This window comes from Opisthocomus hoazin, chromosome 5 (genome assembly GCF_030867145.1).
Source record: "Opisthocomus hoazin isolate bOpiHoa1 chromosome 5, bOpiHoa1.hap1, whole genome shotgun sequence".
NCBI classification, from domain to species: Eukaryota; Metazoa; Chordata; class Aves; order Opisthocomiformes; family Opisthocomidae; genus Opisthocomus; species Opisthocomus hoazin.
Window position 1 is genome coordinate 63,621,239 of NC_134418.1, and position 23,931 is coordinate 63,645,169.

Sequence of the window (23,931 nt, forward strand, 5' to 3'; positions counted from 1 at the left end):
CTCTGCCATTGTTAACCTGCTTTTTAGGGCAGGAACTACATCTGTGTAATGCTCTCTCTATGCCTACATGAAACAGCATCTTTAAATGTCATCATGTTCTTTCTGGCTTGGAAAAACAAGAGGTTATTCACTGATATTTGGATGTGAACTTCCTGCAAAAACAGAAAAACACACTATAGCTATACGCTCTAATAGCACAAAGGTTTCTTCTACTCTTTAGTAACTCTACCTCTTTATTTCTATGTTGTATGTCAGAGTGTAATAATTCAGTGGATAAAAAAATATTAAAAAATCAAGGGTTTTTTGTTGAAATAAATTTTGCCTTACTGTACTACTTCACCTGCCAAGTTTGCAACAATCTAGAAACAAGAAAGGCAGATGTAGAAAATCTTCTCCTTCCTAAAATTCATTTGCCTCCTGCCCTTTCAGATAGTATAAAACTGATCAGTGAACACTGACAATACTGCACAATCTGATACTGCTAAGAAGAGAATAATCCTGCCATTGAAGTGCAGGTAATCCAGTCTGCCCAGGTTTACACAAACTCAGTGTACAGACAAGTGTTTCTGTAAAAGACATCAACTACTTCCATTTTAGTTGAGTGTCTTTAGTGATGATTGCTTCAGGACACTGAAAATCCGTTGTGCAGCGGCCATACGTAGTAAGAATGTGCTTGGTACTGATATAATTTTCTCCTGCCACCCACAGCAGCACTAATGAGCCTAGCCACAAAGGAACATTTGGAAGATAGATTCAGGCATGCAAGTGAGATTTACCAAGACAAAAGACACATTTCACATCCTCTTGAGAAACCCCCAAACCCCGATTTCTCGCCACAGTATCTAAAACGGGATTTCATGCTAAATGAGATACTTCTCTGGGACCTATTTTTAAATGACCGACCAGTGACCGGTATTGGCAAATCTCACAGAGAAAGACAATTTCAGCCTTCCTTGGCTCTCTCGGGTGAGACAGAAGATGCTATGTTTAGTGGCAGACAAAGCAGTACACGGTCATAAAAGTTAAGTAATGTTATGAGTTGAGTTTTTGTTTTAGCCTGTAAAACTACACCAAAAGAGCATGTAACTAGAAATCTAACAATCAGTCTGTACCAATCAGTTTCACATCTCTGAAAAACTGCAAAAATTGTCTCTTAGAAAAGGCAGTTGTGTTCACATTTGGGTCTCTCAGGGATGTGTTTGGTCCTGCATCATTGTAACAAAATGGCTATTATGTAAACCTAAAAAGGAAAACCCTCTTTATTCATGCATCTGTTTAGCAAACCTAGGCAGGGGTAAAAACATGGAGCTTTTCACTTTCTATGGAAAGCTCTTTTCAGATGCGGGTACAAAATGAATCCTTCTTTTTTCAGCTAGAGTATTGAATAAAATATTTCAAACTAACCATGGCCATAAAACTTGTTTTAGTGATTCCCATAAGATAAAGAGTGGATGCCATTGCTGTAGATGTTCAGTCTTCACATCTTCTTTATTTCTCTCACTGGAGAGCATACGCATAAGTATAAATTAGACTCATCTTAAAATGTTTATTCTCACTGGCTATAGGAAAGCACAAACTTGTCAGTCAGTCAGTTCCTCTACTATTGTGTCACTGCAGATGTTTCAAAAGTACTCTTCTGCAGTTATCTGATCTGCCTTAGCTTCTGCAGTCCTTGGGACCCTCGAGGGTTCTCAGAAGAGATCCTTTCCTCTCCTCCTTACCTTATGCTCAGAGTGAAAGCATTCAAACTTGTCACCGGTTTCAAAAGGGACCACTCAGACCGTTGAAATGAGCCTCCTTACAGAGAGCTTCCTCTCTATCCAACTTCTAGTCTGAATCTCATCTCCATCATACCAGACATAAGTCCATGAAATAACTAACACAGTAACAACAAAACATTGCCACAGAGTAGCCCACTGTATTTAAACTGAGAAACAGTCATATCAAATTTTGCTGCAGTTCCCGCTCCCAGTATTTTACTCCCAGGCAAATCATCAAAGCCTGACAACAAGAATCTCTTCACCAAAATCATACAAAACTTCTCACAATGCCACACCCTGAAAAAAAAAAAATACTTTTAATATCTGAAGCCGAGACTGGAGCACATTTTGGAAGCCTGAGACAGCTCCCTCCCTCCCCCCTTTTTACCATCCATTACTTGTAAAGTTGGTGCTTCTCATTATAGTTACAACAATCACAAAAAAACTTCTGCATATGGGAATAAAACTCACCATGCTGTTCATTTTTGAAGAGGATGAGCTTGCTCTCTGCTTCCGTAGGCTGTTCAGCTCTTCTGTATTTCCATCCTTTGGTTTTATGATCAGCCGACTGCCTCCAGCAGTACCTTCTGAAGAGGATCTCAGTCGTTTCTCAACAAATCTGCCTTCTCGGTATGGACTGAAGCTATTGGCAAGGTCAACTACAAACAGAGAAGCAATTAGCAATTATTACAGACAATTACCCTCTACAAATATATTCTTAATGAGAACACTGCTTTGCTTGAAATGCTTACATTGAAAGGCAGTCACATAAGAGATGTTCTGTAGAAAGCATATCCTGCTTTCCTAGGTAAAAGTGTCACCTGGGCCACCAGTTTGCTGTTCAGCCCCCAACGACTAGCACACTCCGCATGCTACAATCCAGTCCACAGCTCCTCACAGAATCCAGAAGGACGTTTGCTCCATCCTTTCCTCTTCCCCTTGTTCTTGGACACTTCAAACCCCTGTCCAGTAAAATCCACCAGAGAAACTATCACTGGTCCACTGGTGCCAAAACCCAACCTGCCTTACCCTGCGTCCCAAGGCAAGTCCAGGTTACAGCTTCGTTACCACTGCACAGAACACAGATACACACACTGGTTTTGGTTTCTGTTCGTCCTTCCGAGCTCAGCTCTGTATCCGTGCCCTCCAAACCCAGCCTGCAGCCAGCATGCTGAATCCTAGACCCCCACATCAGTTAAATAACAACACACCAGAGCAGAGGAGAAAAATTACATTTGGAGGAGTTAGGGCAAATTTAGAGATGGGGAAAGAGAAAATAAATGTAACACAGAAAATCTTCTCTTCTTTTGCCTGTTGTGAGAGAACAGACATTTTCTCTAAGGCTCTTCAAAGAAATCCGTATCACATAAGAATATACAAAGCTATACTAAGAAATTTATGGCACACCAAACCTGCTCATACATTAATGTCACGTTCACGATACTATCTATAACAACATCAGCTATGAGACCAGCTACAGAAGAGAAAATATCTATTACCCAAGAAAATTAACAGAATTATTTTGCATTCACATCTGGTTTTAAACACTGTTTTAGCAAAACCAAATGTTCAACCAGTTTGTCTGTAACAGATATAGCTACTTATAACCATATCGTACTGAATGCCAGGTAAGCTTTTCCTATATTTGTTTCATTTCATATGGCAGGATTTTATATCTTTTTTCAATGGCCCCTTTGTATGCTTAGCCAGTTTCTAATTTTAAATACATTCTTCACCACACAAGTTAAAAAAACCCTGCATTTTGAAAAGAACTATAAAACCCAAACAATTAATCAGTGACTCTTATACTGCGCAGCATTAGCTCTAGTCTTTCTGTGAACATGAAACCTATTTACAAAAATCCCTCTATCAGTTTCAACTTCAGTCAGCTTCCTTCCAGAAATACAGATTACATATACAACTGCCGATGCAGGAGTTTCAAATGCACTGTGTATTTCTAAACATCACTCCAAGCAGCTCGCTTGCTGTTCTGCAGTATGCTCTAGTAAGCCAGATTCAAAAGGACGATCATTCACAGATAAGCCACAGCAGCAAGGAAGACCAACTGAGTGCTCAGGACCAGTAACACATATAAATGGAAATCTTTTTTCTCCCAGTTGACTAACGTTCTGAGGGAAAGGTAATTTAGCAGGTTTAATTTGACTTTATATTGGTATTTATGTACAAGATATCCAACCAAGTCTTACAGTGACAAATAATTCAAAAAGCAAGATTGCTTTTGTTTGCCTATAATCTATATGCCTAGATAAACGTCCAAGCAAAAAGATGGGTATGAATTCATATGAGTTTACACTCTTTCATCTTCTAACATAAATGCTATAAACATGGTCTTGTTAACTCTCACAAATTTTGGCCCACCAGATACAGCCTCAGGATTTTGCAAGAAAGCACCAGTCTTTAGGTTGGTTTGAAAAAATAAACTGTCAGAGATAACGGTCTTCTAACAGATGTCCTTCACTCAAGGGCCTGGTGCTTTTACTCATTTGCATCTCTACAGACTGGGATTTCTAGCCTCAGCCTTTCCACTTCATCTCGTTAATATTTCCAAACTCCTTTTCCTAAGCTTAAGATCCACCGTGAAAATTAGATGGCAATTGACTCCCTCCATTTCATAGATTATGTAATGAGAACTTGCACAACGTTATTGCAGATGGAAGCAAAACCAAGATCTCTCATACTCTGCCACAGAAACATCCACTCCAACCTACTCTGTAACACCAGTTGAATACAGGAAGCAAGAGTCAGAAGATTTCAAAACCAAGATCAATATAAGATGAACAAACAGCACTGATGGGTATTAGCAAACTGTAAAACACGAACTCAGAAAACCATAGACTTTTTGTTTCATTCCTATAATTGTAGGAGCAGGGCACAGTCCATAAATTTTGAACTTCCTAGCTAGCACTAGCAACTCTACAAAAACACTTCATGACAAAAAAAATTCTTACAGAAGAATTGAGGCCAACAAAACCCCACCAAGCCCAACAACAAAACGATCACAAGACATACCTTTGGAACAGTTTATTCCACAACCGTGTTGTGTTTTAAAGAACTGAGGTTCAGAACATGGAACAATCTTAGACTCCATTACAGGAATTGTTTCTCTCGTGTGCTTGGATGGCATGCTTTCATCTCTGTCCCCACTCAACTCCTGCGCCTTTGGAGAGAGTATCACCGGTTCTTCTCCACGCTGTAACACAAAGGTTTCTGAATGTGCATTTGCCGAGTTGATTTCTCCTATGTGCCTGGCATCATTAATATGTAGTTCACTGGCTTGTAACAACACTTTTGTTTGATTAGCAGCTGAGGTTTTGAATAAGTTATTAGATTCAACGCTACATGAGCTTGCGTGACTCACAGGAGATACACCAGCAGAATAACCAGTACTTTCCACCATATCAGCTTCCCTCGCAGGAGCAGCAGCAGGATTAACGAAGGTCTGAGAGGTAGAGACATCGTGGCCAAAATCCTCTGCGAGTAGCACCCCATTTCCGCTGCTGGGCAGAGCATCAACCTCTGAAACAGAATCCTCTGTCAGGGTGACGAAGTCAGAGGGAGTTTGGGCAGCCGTGAGGTCAGCTGAGAGCAGCGGGGACTGCAAGGAGCTTCCCATGCACTCTGTCATCTCCGCCGAACATGGAGGAGAGGACTTGGTGATCACAGGTTCACTCTCCACATGTGATTTAACCTCCAGCAGGCACCTGGACTGCTGCACAGAGGAAACTGACTGAATCTCTGGAACTGGTTTGGAAAACTTGTAGTGCGATGAGAAAGATTTAGGGAGAAGTTTTCGCGTGGATTGTTTGACAGAGTTTCGGCTCTGCTCCTCTGCAAAACCTGAATCATCACCCTCATTCCTTCCAGAGCTTATGCAATTTATAAAGACGTTCTTATTAGCTGAGGGCTCCTTCCCTTTTTCAAAATCGTCTGTCAAAGACCTTGTTATCTTCTTGCTACGTGAGCTGCCAAAGCCAACCGAATGCCTTCCTCTGCTTTTAATGTGCTCCTCTAAGCTCAGTTTTTGAAAAGTGCTGAGAGAGGACTGGGCACCATTTGAGATGTTTACGTTTTGACTAGCCGAGTCAGCCTTCTGCTCACTCCCTTTCTTGTTATGGAAGCTAATGGAAGGAGTGCGGAAAATACTCCGGCGTTTGCCTGTGCTCCCTGAGCTGGAGTTAGTGCTGGATGGGGAGGAGGTGTGGACACCAATAGCATTAGCAGAAGAAGGTGAGGACGGAAGGGAGTCGTGTCTCCGGCTAATACTTCTCCTGAATATTGGCAACCGAGATACTAGAGTTGATCGTCTGGATCCTGAGTCCCCCATCAGGGCACAAAGTGTCCGTGGCTCTTCGCAGCCAATAAACTAATCTAGAATGAGAGGGGAAAAAAAAAAAAGAAGATAAATGATTCAGCCTCAAAGTCCACTTGAACAGGCTTTAAGTCAGCCTAAATACATGAGATGCCAACATCAATTTTACATACAGCTGCAAGTTGTAGCATATGTCTTACTGAAGTGATGTTCAATAGGCAGCATTGAAAACCCAGCAGCTGAGCAAAGATACAGTTCAAAACATTCTACAGATGACAGATACAATATTATATATGATATATAATTCAGATCACACTGGGTAACAGTATAAAATCTACATGCCGGAAGATACACAAATATATCACCCAAATGTCCTTGTTTTTGTAAGTTCTTTGGACAAGTCTTATAAACTGTAAGCTCTCTTAGAAGAGGCTTGATTTTTCATCATCTGTGTAGAACAAAACATTCTTTTTGTTCTTAAGTACTCAGATTTTTGCAAGAAAGAAGAGGATTTAAGTTTTCCAGTCTTCACTGGATTTTCTGTTGGATTTTTAATTCTTTTATGTGCTGCTGCCAAAGCCTGTATGTATCACCTTACAGCAGAGAAAATGCTGGCATTGCAGTCAAGCTAAAATATGCACCACCAAAAATTCTTCCTAAGGAACTGTAAGTTCTAGGAATATACTGTCAAAACATGGGATCATGGTTCTAGATTTGAACTTTAATGTTTCCTTTGAACACCTCTCCGAAATCCTCTTGTAGCCTACTTGCTTATAATTAGCTATTTTTGCTTGCTTTTTTAAATTAGTGAAAAGTATTTTATAGAGAGACACTTGGCTTTCTTTATAAATATTTAAGCAATAAAAACTTATTTTGATGAGCACAGCAGATGTACTAGAAGAAAATTAATCTTTATGAACAATATACCAGTTCTATCTCCTTTTTGTTGTCGTTGTAATAAACTACCGCTGCGAGAGACAGGACCACAGAGGGAGCAATAAAAACATGTGATATATAATCACGAGAACAAGAGAGGCTGTAGGTATAATGCCTGAATGCAACTTCACGAGCTGCAAGTTTTCAGTACATAGGAATAAAAATCAGGTCATTTATATAAAGAATGTTTGTATGTCACGTGCAAAAACAAATTCATTCATCTAACAAGCAATTTAATATGTGTTATGCAGCTACAACAAATATCTATGAACAATAGATATATTTATACAGTGTATCTATATAAGCACGCATATATATAAAAATAAAAATGGAAACAGAATATTTAAGGAGTAATAAAACTACATACATGTTATACTACCGTGAAAGAAAGGGTAACGAGTAAGTTTAGATACTATCTGTGACTAGACGTTGGACTGTACTTTCTGCATTGTTAACACTTTTTTTAAAAAGCCAGTACAGCTCCAGTCTGAACATGCACTGCCAGGCAGCCACTATGTTCATGAGCACCAGGAATCAATAAGCTATTTTGTAGTTTAAGATGACAGAAACAGCTTGGGAATGGTCACTAATTCCTAGGAGTCATTGGTGATCTCTGATGACAAGCTAAAACCCAACCTACACAATACCCAGGTCCTGCAATTGAAACCCAAATTTTAATTCAGTCTGATTGGGACAGAACTGATGGCACAGGCACACACATAGGTTATCAGAATAATTTTATATCTACCAAACGAACTGGTGCGCAGCCGGTTGTTCCGTTTCACTGGAACTACCTTAGGTGCTAAGGTAGTTTCCATTTACACCACTGTAACAGCAAAAGCAGAGACAACAGCACAGAGAAGCTGAGGCCCTGCGAACTCACACAGAGGCTACATTACACCAGCTTGTTTGTCTGTCCACAATTCAGCCTACCGAAAATGGACTTTGCAAAGCCGCATGTAACCTCTCCACCCTCCCGGTACAAACCTCTCTTGGTTCTTTAACCACTTCCAGACCTGTTGTGTTGGGGCTTTTTTGCTTCTGTGAATGTGTACTTGCAGGCGTGCTGATATGTATGGATATGCATATACACACAACACAAGATCATTTAGAGATTGTGAAGGTTCTTCCTTGTATTTTAAGGAGACATCATAACTGCTGAAAGATGACTCTAGAATGCAGTTTTATAAGTGCAGTAGATGAGCAAAATATTTTTTAAATACATTAAATCACTATAGGCATTTTATGCTCAGACAAAATATTCTCTCCCATCATTCTCTCTCCTGCCCACGCCTTTATTGTCAGTTCACTGGAGAACACAACATCCTGGTTTCTAATTACGAAATTCTCTGAGTTGAGAGCAGAAGGAAGCAGAAAACCGAGCATAAAGCGCATATTGTAACTTTCACTGGAAATACAAAGGCTGTGTCTTAATAATAATAATAGAGATTATTTCTAATAACTGACCCATGAATACACATAGCCTTAGCTTTCCAGGTGGTAACAATTTATAACAGAATATATTGCCTCTAATTGCAGATAACAAAATGGTATTTATTCATTCATTCTTCCTTCCTTGCCTCTTGAAGGAAGAGCACAAATAAACTGTCAACATTTCTCTTTCTGTCTAAGCAGCAGAAATCCTCACCCAGAAAATATGAACTAATTATAATACATTGTTCTTTCTAGTCTACAATAGCTATCTGAGGACATTTCTCAAAACACACATACCCATGTACACACACATATAGATGCATATATGAGATGCATATATGAATGCTTATGTGCATATACAGCTTGAATATTTAGAATACTGTGAATATTTTATAAATATTTGAATATTGTTTGCATATACCTTTTTTTTTATATATACACACACACGTTTTGCAGTGTAACAGTGCCAAAGTTTAGCATTGAGTTGAAGTGAAAATTCTACTTGCAACACAGAAAAAAATAACATGTATTTCAAGGTATTAATACCCTCAGATATTAATAAGACCTTTCACTAATTTTTTCATTTATTGCAGAGGAGTTATAAACTGCCATATATCTCCTATTACGAACAAAATAGGAGGTGCTTCCTTTCAGTCTCCACACTTAACGTAATTACGTGTGCTTACCACTTTACAGCAGTAACCCTTACAGAGTGAAATTCGCTCCAGCTACATGTTCTCTACAAAACCACTAATTTTCCCTATCTATCATACTCATCCCTACTGTCATTATTCTTAAAAGCTGCAACAGAAGAAAAAGAAAACAGCAAAGACACCTTCGCAACAGTATTATGCCATTCCAGATGACTCTTTCAAATCTAAACCAGAAAACAGTTCTGATCCTACACAGTCAATCTAGGACCTAATACAAAGCTCCGTATCTTAAAAAAAATTATTGGGTTTTTAGAATACTAGCAAGAAGTCAAGTAAACAAGAAGGATCAAGGAAAAGTGACAGTCTAGGAGGGTTTTCTATTAGATTCAGGATGAAACTTATTTTGTATTGCTATCATATAATGTGAACAGTCAAAAAATAGTCTACATAGTATTCTGCACGGAGGTCTGAATCTTGGTCAAATATACAAATCATCACTTTATAATACTTTTTAATTCTAAAATCCAACTATTGCTGAAACTGAAGTGTTTACTCAGCACTGCAGTAGACAGACGTTCAAACGTTGCTTTTTATGGAATGAATTTTTGATGCATATTTTTGCATCTGGTATTACACAAGATAAAATTTGATACACTGAAGCAAAACAAGTAAACTATTTTGAAAACATTTAACTGCAACCAGAGTAAAGGTGGATCATTACAGGATCTGTGGATCATTTCAGGATCTGCTCCTCCGCAAGAGCTTGGCTACAGCTCACAGCTTCTGAGCTCCTGTGCTGAAACCAACGCAAATTCGAAACAGGCAAAGTGCGAACATAACATTTTCCCTCTTCTTAGCAATTTAAAAGGTTAATCAAATGGAAATAGTTTCCTTTCACACTGGTCTGCATCAAGATGCTGCAAGATGCAAATTAATCTCAAAAATATCTTCAAGTCCTGTATTTAATTACCGGAGACACCAAAGACACCAAGTTTTCTATACTTGGGGCTTATTCTTTCCACACAGGAGATCTCTGGAGGATCCATCTAACTACACAATATTAGGCCTTTGTCTTGCCTACAGCAGTTGTATGAGTATAAAATACATAAATGTACAGGATAAGAATTATACAAGCAGCTCTGTATTTTATATATTACTGTATCTTGTCAAAAGAAACAAATTACTCAACTTTCAGTGATTGTTACAGTGGGAAAAAAACACACAAGCGTTAGAACACGTAAAATTGTTAAAATATTATAACAACATCTCCAGAGAAATCTACTCCACCAATTCACCAGCTGAAAAATAAAACCCGGTATTTTTGCAGCTACTCACACAAGTGTGCCCACGTGCACGGTGTGTTCAATGAAGAGCAACTCTCGCTGGTGGTTTTGAACCCCAGCAGATGGAGCCGTGGATCTACTTTGTCACTGACTGCAAGTATGAAAAAGCAACAGTCAGCGCCTTTTACACTTGTCATTGCCTTTGAGGCAAAACTTAAGACTTCAAATCATTTGTGAATTTTGCCATTATCATAATTGCATGTACGTACCAAAAAACTAATATATGTTTATTCAACAGAGAACTGTAATGTATAGGCCAGTACAAACACTCCCTTTGTAAATAACCAACCTGCTACTACCTCTCAACACTTTTTAAACAAAGCTTTCCTGAAGTTTTTTTCCCTAAAGATGCAATTCCTGGAAATATCAAATGGTATCTTCCACTCAGAGAACAAAACTGAATTAGCTATCTAAGTTTAAATTGGAAGATGATATGACACACAGCTGAAAGACCCCAACATTAAATCAAAGAGCAAAACATCAATACTCATCTGCTCCCTACCTCCCTCCTCCACCGCAGTATGATTTTTAGGCTGCACTCACAGTTTAAGGAAGATGACACATTTTCTTGAATGCTTTGAATCATCAATCATATATAAAGCAAAACATACAGGACTAACACGTGAATCTTAAATTGCGAACATACCCCATCCCTCACATGAGCACTACCATCTGGCAGGAGGCAAGGAACACATGGTAAAACAGTCTCTATAGATCAGCCGTCCCCAGACTTGCACAGAAATTAAAATTACCCCAGAATACTACAAATACTCTCAAAAACACATGAAAGTAAGTATTTTTATCATTGGTGAGTCAAGAGCACTCCTAATGCAGCTGATGCACTTCTAAGGAGCGGTCCTTCAGTAACATCGTAGCCTGTGACTCCCACCCGAATCATTAACCTACCATCATTTGGATTCCAGCACAATATTGTCTTCAGCATTTAAGCATTACCATCTTCAACATTGTTCTAATTTTATTCCAATATTATTTGTCTCTCTAGTACATTTGTGACTTGTTTTTATCTGCTTAGCTCCCAGAGGTCACTATGTGTAAGCAATCCTGTACACAAGGAGAACATAAGAGACTAAAAAAAGCCATTAAAATATTTTTTTACATTTAAAACAAAAGCAAACAAAGAAACACCTGCATCTAAATACTCTGGGCTTTAGTTGTTATCAAGGATAATGTCACTGGATTAATCGGGCCTTACTGAAAATACTAGCAAAGCCAAATGCCTGTACAATAGAAGGCACTAGCTAATAAAGGTGGGCTTGTTGATACTGAAGCAATTTCTTTTTGCAGCTGAAATGAGTGAAATTCCTTCTAATACATAACAGCTCTATTTGCTTTTGTGAATAACACTCTTCCCTTTTCTTTCCTTGTGCATGTAGCCCTTGCAGAGTGTTACAGAGCTCAAGAATGTATTTTGCGGAACAGTGACCACAGCCGTATTCTTGCTGCAAAATATTACGAGCTACCACCATGTTTGCACTTGCTTGGAGTTTAATTTTTCTTAACAGTTTTTATAAACAAAAGCAGAATACCCAACACAGGGAGCTAGACCTTTAAAAAATACTGTGCGCCTACACATGCACACACGTACAACTCCACACACTTTTCCCCTCTGTACTGAAAACTGATCTGGCAAAATAGCTTTTACATATTCAGAAAAAGGAACACAGAATCTAAGCACTGAGGTATCCTAAGGCAAGACATAAGATTTCTTTCCATTTCCTCTGTCCTGCAGCCCGGGCCTATCTTTATTTTCAAATGCTCCCATGCTTTCAGGAAACAAGCGAGGAAGCAAGGAGATAAATTTGCAATAAACAAATTTGAAGACACACACACATCAAAACAACATCTCCCATTTTGACTGGTCTTTTACCAGCTGAAGACAGCTATTTTACAAGTCCATAACTGCTATTCCCAGAGCTGGGATGAAATTAGAAGTGTAATAAACATTCCAAGAAGAATACTGGAAATAACTTATCTCTGTATCCTCTTTTGACTTTAAATTCGCCAGAAGGCAAATGTAAGCATGAGACAGGTCACATGCAACTCATTCTTTCATTCATTATCACTGGGTATGTAAATTCATCCACTTGTACCATGTGAACCGTGGGTTTACTAAAAAAGAACCAGGGAAACTGATCTCTAGAAACCTTGATGGCCACAGTTCTTTCCTACCTACATCTAAATCCTCCCCTACTTCAAATGCCTCTGTATCACACCAAAGGTTATATCAAAGCACTTCAGTCTAATATACAAAACATCAGGACAGAAGTGAACCCATCTTACGGGTAGCCTTTACATACACCCAGCAGCCAGTTACTCTTCAGTAAGAGCTGGGATGATCTACTGGCAAAGAGTTGACTGTGTGAAGACTTTCACCTATCCAACAATCAGACACAAACAGGTCAGAAACAAGGCAAGGACCATACCAGAGTGAAGCAGCAGTCACGTTCATGTGACTAGGTTTTGGTGTGTTGGGTTGGGTTTTTGACAGAGGAGAAACCATATCTGTTACCATCTGGATTCTGAAGAAGTGTACAGTGCACTTCTTAAAACATATGGTACTCACAATACTTACAGTTTAATTAGAAACAGTTATAAGTACAAATAATAACCTAGAAATAGATGTACCAAAGAGTATATGCTTGCTTTGTGATTCAAATGTCATGGCATTCACTTCCCTGATTACTTTTCCCAAATGTGTTTGTAAGCAATGAATTATCACTTTTAACAAGTGAAGTGGACTTACACAGGTCCCTGAGTGCATGTGGAAACTATACCATAAACAGGACAAAAAGACATTGACTAATGTTGAGACATCTTTGGTGGACTTAAGAGATGACAGTCAAGTGACTGAGTAGGATTCAACAGAATCAAATGGCATCCTTCTTCCCTCACACCCTTCTCTCCTCTCACCTCCACTCATGATGAACATGATAGTGTTTTTATGATGCTTAGAGAGAGCAGAAAATCTTGTTCAATTAAGGCTTTAAGAAAAACAATTATGTTTGGACTTCACACTAAATATTAGGATTTAGTCATAAACATGGGATGTGTTCATTTATAGACAGCTGTTTGATTGTCAGCTGTATTTTAACTGAAAAGAAAAAGCAACCTAGAAAGAATCAAGCATATTCTTTTTTCTTCATGCAGGAAAAATAGGTGTAACGTGCCCACCATAGCATCGACTCATTTGCACATCGGAAGACACCAGAGCTAGCATTTGCCTCAGCCCAGGACATCAAGAGAGGGAGAGACTCCTTGCCAGCTGTTTGCTCTGGAATTCGAGTGGAACAGACTGCCGCTGCGCAAGCCAGCCAGTATTCTCACAAGGAAAACCCCGGGAATAACACGTCCCTAGCTCTGTACCCACAGTGCACTGTTCACTGCATAAAATTTGTCAATAGCATGAAGCAAAGCACCAACATGGGCTGCAACTCCCACAGGCATTCAAAGCATCTTTATCAGCTCCCCCCCAAATAAATCCAAACAACTTCCTTAAAATATTCTGCTGGCTCAGAAGATGTCATAAGTATCTCTAAAGCATGATCCGATTGATTTGCGCAGTCAGTAGTCAATTCAAGCTTTGATTTAATGCGCTCCTTCTAAAAATCTCTTTCTGTCTATTACAAATGCTTGCCTCTTGCACACTTCAAGCAACCATCTCATAACTGTCTCAGCAGAACTGCAAGTCTTTGTTCTATGCTCTCCTGAGTCTATTCCTCTTATCTTCCAGAATCACAACTTCAGTGTCATCAGCAATTTATTTGTTATGCTAAAGCTTCCTGCACGTTTCCCAGTCTGGCTGCTTTTCAGTCTCAAGTGCTGCCTGCTTCTGCTGTGTATATGGCAACCACAGTGACAACAGGGCTGGGGTCATTTATTACTTCTGTCACCGGCTGAACGTGTGACCTTAACTGCATTAAAACGGACCAAATCCTCATCTGTTGTAAATTCATGGGGCTCCACTGAAGTGAATCATGCTGATTTAAACTATTTGGCCTTTCATCCCTATAAGCCTCAGTCACCTCATCTGTAATTCTTCTTTAACTCTTGCAAAAGCAACATTTAGACACGTATGATCTAATCACTCCTAGTACACAGACTCCCAGTTTAAGCGGATGGAAGCAGGATTTTGTTTGTGTCTTTTTTTTTTATGCTAAGTACAGAATCCCTTAATGGATTATAATGAAAATTGATAAAACCCTAGCAAACTAATCATGCAGTTCTGAAGATCCATGCACCCGTGCTCCATTCCTACCTCTTCCTAAGTGCCTGCTTAGAGCTGCTGTTGAAAACAGAGTACTGAGATGGAGGGACCCATGGTCCACCTCACATCCTCACAGTGATAAGGACTGTGCAGTAAGAAATCTTCCAGGGGATCCAGATAAGTGAAAGGATTTTAAAAATAAAATAAATCAATGTGGCTAATAGTATTCATGAAAGCAAACCGTGTAAGCAAACTGTGCCTAACATTAGGCAGACTAATCTACAGATCAGTCTTTGATTAATAACGTCAATGTAGTACATCACTGTAGCAGCTGTTGACTACGTTACCACAAAATAATATCATTAACAGCAACAGGACCAAGAATGCTCTTTTCCAAATTCCCCTAAGCTCAACAGAAGAGAACAACAATTCCCAACTTGTGCCTTGAAAGAAGTCTGGTGATGCAAAATGAACTGATAATCCTCAACCTGACTGGTCCAGGCAAGGTACTCATAGATCACTAAACTCTAATGAAAGGGAACCACATGATTCCTGTTCCCTGCAGGTTTTACCACACGTAAGATGCATGCCTCATGGGGCTGAACATTAAATACTTTCATAATTACCAATCCCAATATTGTGTAATTTTATTATTTTAATTGCAAATGAATTGCTTTAGTTTCTTCATATGTTAATACACTTCATTGGACACCACTTAGAAGAAGAATACATTTTTGGAAATCAATCATACTACATTTAGAAATAACATATTACTTATCACATTCTGCTTAAAACTTCCATGAATCTTAGCAAAGACTCAGGCAATTCCCCTTTTGCTATATTGAAAATATAATTATTTCTAGATTAGATTTATCAGACTCGTTTCAATTTATCTTCTTATTCATAACAATGAAAGAGAAGAAAACTCAAGACATCTGAAAATACTCCTATAGTCAAATTCTGATTGCAAGTTGTTAATCAAACATTAAAACACAGAGGCTCACATTTCTGCAGCAATGAGTATAGCGCACTTTAGGAAAATCAAGTGCCATAGCAGTAATGCCCAGAACCACATACACCAAATTTAGAACAAACAGTAAAGACCTGCATTTTATTTTGCAAACTGAAGGTTAAGAAAGTCTAAGCATAAAACTGAAGTCCACAAAGCAAGCACAGAAATGGGAAAAAGAAACCAGCTTGTAAAGTCAGAGCTGCCTAACTAGAAAAAAAAACAGCATGGAAGTTCATAGGAGTCCTAGAACAAAAAACACCTAATATCATTTGCTTTCCTCTGGATTCAGGAACCCAACTCTCTGGAAGTTCACACCTCATAGTCACAAAACAACACAGTCTTCTGTTAATGTTAGGATTCAAACCAAAGTCCAACACAGAAAAGTTTACAAAAAGATGGTATATCACACTTTCCGTTTACCCCAATGTCATGGTTTAACCCAGCAGTCAGCAACTAGGACCTGACAGCTGCTCGCTCACCTCTCTTCTCCCCCCCCAGCGAGATGGGGAGGAGAAATGGACAAAAGGTAAAACTCATGGGTTGAGATATAGGCAGTTTAATAACAATAAAGTAAATACTAATAATACCCCTAATAATTTTTATCATTATTATAATTACAATAATCAATATGCAAAAAAAACCCCATATACAATACAATTTTTCTCACCACCTGATGACCAATTTACAGCCAGTCTCCAAGCAGTAATCGCGGAACCCGGAAAATCACAAATTTCGCAAAACTCCTAAGACCACACTCCCAGAAAAGGCTGAATTCCCAGAAAAAAGCGTATTTGGACTCATGGAAAAGAGAAGAGCAGATTCCTGCCCCCCAGTGAACCCCCATTCATAAACTGAACTTGACGCCCATGGTATGGAATATCTCCATTGGCCAGCTTGGCTGGCTGTCTAGCTGTGCTCCCTCCCAGCTCCCGCACACCTGCTCGTTAGCTGAACACAAGCAACTGGAAAAAAGTCCTTTGTTTCACAGAAACAACTAAAAACATCAGTGTTATCAACATTCTTCTTATGCTAAATCCAAAACACAGCAGCTACTGGGAGGGAAATTAACTCTATCCCAGCCAAAACCAGGACACCCAAGTACTAAGTAAATATCCAGATGTTAGTAGAAGAGTAATGCTCTTTGAAGCAATCAGCTGTGTTCCCTCCACTTCGCAATAATCTGCTCTGTGACCAAGGGACCCATAATCACCTAACACATGGATCATACTCAGGCATAGCAGTTTTGTCCTGTCAAAGCAGCTTGAGACAACTAGATGGAAGATTGCAAAAAACTATTGCTACATTCTCAGACAATTATGATGTATTATACCAGGAATATTTTAACTTCATGTTTAGAATTCATATTTTTAGAAACAGCCAAATTAAGACCTTTGGATGATACCTAACCCTAATTAGGTGGATTTTATTAATTAAAAAATAAAACACTTTGTCAAATTGATTTTCTACTTTTTCACATAGATTTAATGAATAATCATTAAGATTATTCACATCAACATAACACCTTACAAGACAACTCTGACAGTCAGCACTGTATGAGAAGAAAAAAAGTGCCCTGTCCACAGTAACTATCAAAATCAAGTCTCACATTCAGGTCAGCATGATTTGGGAATCAAATACTAAATCTGATTCCCAAACAAACACTTCTCTCAGGCACCCGCACTAATACAAAAGAGGTTGTAGCAAGAAAAGGTGAAGCAGACACAGCAATGAAAAGCAACCCTTTGGGAAGTATAACAGGCAAGGAGAAATACTGATTATATTTAGAAAGAGTGTTTCCAGAAAGCAAGAGCTGTATGGTGGCTGCTATGAACAAATGACTAAATTTGTTTCATTCAGCTTGCTCAAGAAACAAGAAAGTGTACACATAGGACCAAAATGGGTGAAAACTGTTCATTCAGTTAAGATACTCTATTAACAATTTATTACAACTGCCTTTTGTTCTAAAGCTTATTGCTTTACCATATTGCCTCTCACAACTGAAGCAATTATCTGTTACGTCAACCTCCCTCCACCACCATTTTCAACAGTGTCTAACAATTGTCCTCAAAACTGATCTGAGCAGGTGACAGTTCATCTTATCAGGTAACACTTATACTGTACTTTCCTGGATGACTCTAGCGTGCCTTGTCACAGTTAACCAAAACAAAGTGGTACAGCTTTGAAGGGTCTTCAATCAGACTCCATCTTTATGTCCAAGTTGGTACCATTTCCTCCTCTTTATCATCAAATGTAGCCCTCAAAGCTCGTCTGATTTTCCGGAAGATCAGTGACACTCGTGACAGCATTTTTATGAAAGCTAGTGTTTTAAGTCAGTCCTGGAAGTCCCATCAAAAAATTAACTTCTTAGCAGCTTACAATCCATTTGTACTCTGCCTCCTGGTTGGGATGACAGAGAGCAGAGATGACTACATCATGCCTACAAGTTGGTAGGAAGACAAATTGCTATTTCTTTACAAAATGTTCTCTCAGGTCTAAGAAACACAGATCTGTAGCCCACATTTAACCTCCAGCAAATTTCAGCATATAAAAAAGTTCAGCAAATAAAGAGAAACAGAAAATTGGTTGGCCACAATGCCAATACCAGCAGAGAAATGATGACAGAAAAAATCTCTCATGTCAATTCAGAGCAGGCAGTTTGAAGACCTGTCTCAAGGCAGAGGAATATAGAGAATAGGTAAGGCAGGATGCTAACAGAAGCGATGCCTATTGAGATACAGAACTGCTCAGAAACTCCAGGAAGAAATTCAATGCTCCTCTCAAACTAGAGAGAAGATACATGTCTAGAACAGACAATTAAAGAAAAAGCTTCCTGAAAACACAAATGAAAAAAGTTAATAAGAGACAAAGATGAAAAAAAAAGAAAAGTTTGGTGACAAAACCATGTCTGAATAAGGAAGAGTCCTAAAGTCATCCTGATCTTTTTTATTTTTAAATCCATTGAAAGATATCGTGCAGAAGAGTTTACTGACACTTCTTGCTTAATGACATTATCCCAGAGCCAAACTCAACTAGAACTTAGAACAAGGACCTTCTGAACAAGCACGCTACAAGGTTCAGTTTTTCTTGTGCTAACTCAAGAGATGCTAACTAATTCAATTCTGCCAAGCACTTCAGTACATGCTTGACTTTAAGAATAAGAATAATCTCATCCCTATTCAGTAAAACACTTAAAAGTACATACTTAACTTTCAAAACATGAGTGGTCCCATTGACTTCAATAGAGCATAAGCACAATGCTGAGTGCTTAGCCAGATCAGTGCACAGGGACATAATTTAGCCCCCCTTCACTGGATGAGTTGGACATCCTGTGTTTTGCCATTTCATAATAAAAGACAGAATAGTAAAACAAACTTTAAAGGGTAAAATTAACTACATAGTAATGGTAAACCAAACCACCCTATTCTGAATGCTTTTTAGGGTTATTGTAAAAGCCAAAATGAATTCTCAGCATATTTTATACAGTAAGAACAAATGAATACATTATTTTCTTAAATTTATGCACAAGCCTAATTGCTATGCAGGCATAATTAAGAAGATCTAAGAAATGCAAAACTAAGATACCATATGGTTCTCAGTTCCAAAAACCAGAGACATAAAAGCAGATTTCACACACTTCTGTGTGAACACAAAACTCCGATTAGAAGACATATGAATACAGCAGGTCTCCATGCTTTCCTGAGCTTTTTAAACACAGCTTTGAATGCATTAAAAAAAAAATGTCAAAAAAAAGCGTGGATACTTCCCAATTACCTCAATCACGTTAACAATTTCAGGTAAAAAAATGGATTAAGAACATATTACTCCACCTCTCCATATATACTTACAAGACAGCTACATCTTTATATCACTGACCTCTGACTCTATAATAGAGATCTGAGGTTTTGCTAGTTTAGTTCTGCTCTTTTGAGATAAGTGAGCAGTTTTGCACATTGTTCATTTTACACAAGCATATTTTGGCTGCTTTAGTAGCACTGGTGAGTCTGAACAAAGTTTGGGGCAGGTGATGTTAGTAAACAGATGGGAAAAATCAGAAAATTAAGCTGTATGATCTCATTTACTATGTAGGTACTTACAACTGAGTAACTAGAAGCCCACAGCTAAAAGTTTCAGGCAGCTTCAAGTTTTAGCTCATGATAGTGTCTATTCATGACTTACTCCATCACACCCAAGCGCTACAATATTCTATAGTAATAGCGCTTCCACACTTTCAAAGTGGCCTACAAATATCAGAAGGCATGTTGTGAATGCAAATGTACAGTCTCTCAGCTGTTGCAAAAGCAGTTATTCAAGACCCATCCTTTCTCCATGGCCCTCAAGTGATCCAATAACAAAACTTACAACCACAGCAGTAAATATTATTCCCTATTGCCACTTGTATTATAAAGACTGGTCCTTCCATTGTAAGGGCTTGCTTTTACATATTCAATAATTTTAGCCTATTTATTTATTTAGCTTAGATGCTTCAAAGTGGAAAATGTCAGTCAGAAAGGTTTGTTGCACATGAAAGCGAAGCCAACAACCGATTTGCTACAGTCAATAGCTCAATGTCCAAGTGGATAGCAGCAATGAGTGACATTCCTCAAGGGCCTGTAGTGGAACCAATGCTATTTAATACTTTCATCAGCGACACAGACATTGTGATTGAGTGCACCCTAAGCAAGTCTGCAGATGGCACCAAGCTGTGTGGTGCGGTCAACACTCTGGAGGGACAGGATGCTGTCCAGACAGACCTTGACAGGCTTGAGACGTCGGTCCGTGCGAACCTCATGGAGTTCAACAAGTCCAAGTACAAGGTCCTGTACCTGGGTTGGGGCAAACCCAAACACAAATACAGGCCAGGAGCTGAATGGATTAAGGGCAGCCCTGCAGAAGAGGACTTGGGGGTACTGGTGGATGGGAGATTGGACCGAGGAGGGCCACAAAAATACTCAGGGGCATGGAACACCTCTCCTATGAGGAAAGGTTGAGAGACTTGGGGTTGTTCAGCCTGGAGAAGAGAAGGCTTCAGGGAGACCTTATTGTGGCCTCTCAATATTTAAAGGGGGCTTGTAAGTGAGACAGAGAGAGACTATTCACCAGGGCCTGTAGTGACAGGACAAGGGGCAACAGTTTTAAACTCACAGAGGGTAGGTTTAGACTGGACATAAGGAAGACATTTTTTACAATGAGGGTAGTCAGACACTGGAACAGGTTACCGAGAGAAGCTGTGGATGCCCCATCACTGGAAGTGTTCAACGTCTGGTTGCACTGGACTTTCAAGTAAGCAGATCTAGTTAAAGATGTCCCTGCCCACGGCAGGGGGGTTGAAATAGATGAAATAGATGATCTTTAAAGGTCCCGTCCAGCCCAAACCATTTTGTGGTTCTGTGACTCTGTCCAATTCCCAGAACTGCAAAGAAGTGTGGAAAGACATCTAAAACCCATCAACTGCACAAGGCCTGCTAGAGTAACTCCACAAAGCAAGAGGCCCTGTATGCTAGTCTCAATCCTAAATTTCAGGTGACCCACAAAGGTGCCAAAACTGAATTTGAGACATGTAGCTCTGGAAAAGTCCCTTAATGAGCAACATAAAAATGAAAATACCCCAGTGACACAATTCAGACTCTGCACAGTAGGAAGGAAAACATCTTCTGTTTAGAACAACTGCTTAACATGGCTACTGAACCAGGCCCTCCTATACCCTAGCACAGCATGTGAATGTATTCCCAAAATGCAGTACATTTGCATCTGAATACAAAAACATCTACTGATCTCCATATATTCTAATTTTCATGTACTCCTTGATCTTTTTGTTTGCTGCATAATGAAGTTTTCAAACTGGCACTAACTAGTAAGTTAAAAGCCAGAACAGGGACACTTAAGCTACTGTTATTATCAATTTTTGTGAATAAGAGTTCTTGTTAATACCTGAAATGAGCATACTTGTTCAACAGTGAATCTCTTTGCATATTTGCAGTTCTCCTTTTATTTTTATGAATTCGATTTCCAGAAATGGAATGTGTTCTTTGATTATTCTTCTTCAGAAAAAAAAGACCAAATTATCTAACCAAAAAGATCTAACTACTTATTAAACACAGAAACAGGGAAAGTTCTGTTAGAAGGTGTATACTGCAACCAAAATTCAAAAGAATGACATCAGCTGAATTCCAATGGCAGTAGTCAGATCAAGCAACCTTTTTCTGAAACTTTGAAGCAACCTTCTGAATTCTGGTGTAGCATACCTACTTCTTCTTCTTGTGGGCATATGCATAGATGGCATAACCAAGACATAGATAGCATGAACCAGGAGAAAGCACATGCGGTCTAGAAGTCTCACTTCAGGATGGTGAGTATATTAATACTTAGCCTATTAGCTCTCATTAGTCCTAACTGTCAACTGCATATGTTAGACAAGAAGTAGTTGCTTTGCACTTGTAAATCACACATTTAAGCAAGTATCCTGCTTGCAGTCTCTCTTTGCACACTGTATAAACAATGCTAACAAAATGACATGGAGAGAAGGAGTTACAGTCCCCAGAGGTGAAATGTTTGGAAGCAATGAAGGAGAGCTCTGTTGCTGGACACCAGACTGCCAGCTTCAGAGCAAGCAAACCAACCTCTGATTTAGCAGAGCAGGATGTATTTTGTATGAAATATCCAGAAATCAAAAAGTGTTACCAAGAAGTGGAACTAGGGACAGCACTGTGCCATCTGCCAGCTTGTATGAGATATTCAAAAACATCTGATACACAGCAGTCTCAACTAGTCAGTCTTACCAAGATCTTTTAAAAAATCACAATTCTGTGCAGAGCAACAATGATTACTTTCAAAAATCTGCTGTATCACAGAATCACAGAATGTTAGGGGTTGGAAGCGACCTCTGTGGGTCACCTAGCCCAACCCCCCTGCCGAAGCAGGGTCGCCTACAGCAGGCTGCACAGGACCACTTCCAGGCGGGTCTTCAATATCTCCAGAGAAGGAGAATCCACAGCCTCCCTGGGCAGCCTGCTCCAGTGCTCCGTCACCCTCAGAGGGAAGAAGTTCTTCCTCATGTTCAGGTGGAACTTCCTGTGCTTCAGTTTGTGCCCATTGCCCCTTGTCCTGTCACTGGTCAACACAGAACAGAGTCTGGCCCCGTCCTCCTGACACCCACCCTTAAGATATTTACAGGCATTTACAAGGTCCCCTCTCAGCCTTCTCTTCTTCAGACTGAACAAGCCCAGCTCCCTCAGCCTTTCCTCACAGGAGAGATACTTCAGTCCCCTCACCATCCTCGTAGCCCTCCGCTGGACTCTCTCCAGTAGCTCCACTGTATCTGACTACTGCTAACGTAGGCTGTAACAAAAAACTGCATAAACTTCATGAGATAATTTCAGAGTGTTACATTCAATGCCTTTATGCTCTGTGATGATGTAGGATGGCAACAGCAACTCTCACTCATTTTCTTCTGTCAAGAGCATATGTCACAAAGGCAAGTCTCACACATACCATGTGCAGTAGATGCCTAAGAAATGAGGTAATAATCCTGCACCAGCTGACCGGGACCAGAAAGTGCGACCTAGTGAAGGAAAATAATGAATGGAAATGAAGTCTTTTCTTAAGAAGAAAAAAAGCTGCTAAAAAAAGCTTCAAGACAGTTTTTCTTCTTCAGCTGGTGACAAAAGTATCCAGTATTTTAAAAAAAAAAAAAAAAAAAAAAAAAAAAGGCTGCTCATTATTTCAGAAGCCATTTATTATTTGGATTAGATCAGTGCCTGCTTGGTCCTGTCTCAGGCACTCTACGGTACACAACATACCTACATTTAAGAAAATATTGTCCACAGTTCAATGGGCTTACAACTCAAATACAAAACAGATTTCTGAACTTAAACGAAGGTGCAAGATGAAATTAAAATAATGGTATAGAAACTACAGTTATTTTGTCACGGTATGAAGTTTTCTATTGTAGTTCTAAGTTACTCTTACAAACAAGAATTACACATCACATACGTAGACTGCTGATGGAATTCAGCAGAAATCGGTCTTCCTTCTCCTCTGCCTTGACTCTAGAGATAATACAGGTATTTTGTAACTTCTTTAGTTAGCCACAAACTCTTCTTTCATGTTACATTAGGTTTTCTTCTCATCACTTATAATTCAAATAAGGATTTCTTAGATCTTGCATCGTCAACCACATGGCTTAACAAAATACAGGAGATGTCTCTTGGTTAGCACACCTTTTGGTCTTTATCTTTCTAT

General features: G+C 39.2%; 1 protein-coding gene across 6 annotated transcripts in view; it reads right to left on the reverse strand.

The window, feature by feature from the left end:
* CCSER1 (coiled-coil serine rich protein 1) overlaps positions 1 to 23,931 on the reverse strand; it is a 745,310-nt gene that overhangs the window by 663,530 nt on the left and 57,849 nt on the right. For 5 of the 6 annotated variants that reach the window (XM_075421504.1, XM_075421503.1, XM_075421507.1 and 2 more), the window contains exons 2-3: positions 4,791 to 6,149; positions 2,232 to 2,419 (exon numbers count right to left, since the gene is read on the reverse strand). In XM_075421504.1, the coding sequence (XP_075277619.1) occupies positions 2,232 to 2,419; positions 4,791 to 6,105 (1,503 nt within the window). In that variant the 5' untranslated portion in view covers positions 6,106 to 6,149. The remainder of the gene's footprint in view (positions 1 to 2,231; positions 2,420 to 4,790; positions 6,150 to 23,931) is intronic. The other variant, XM_075421506.1, reaches the window with a different exon arrangement.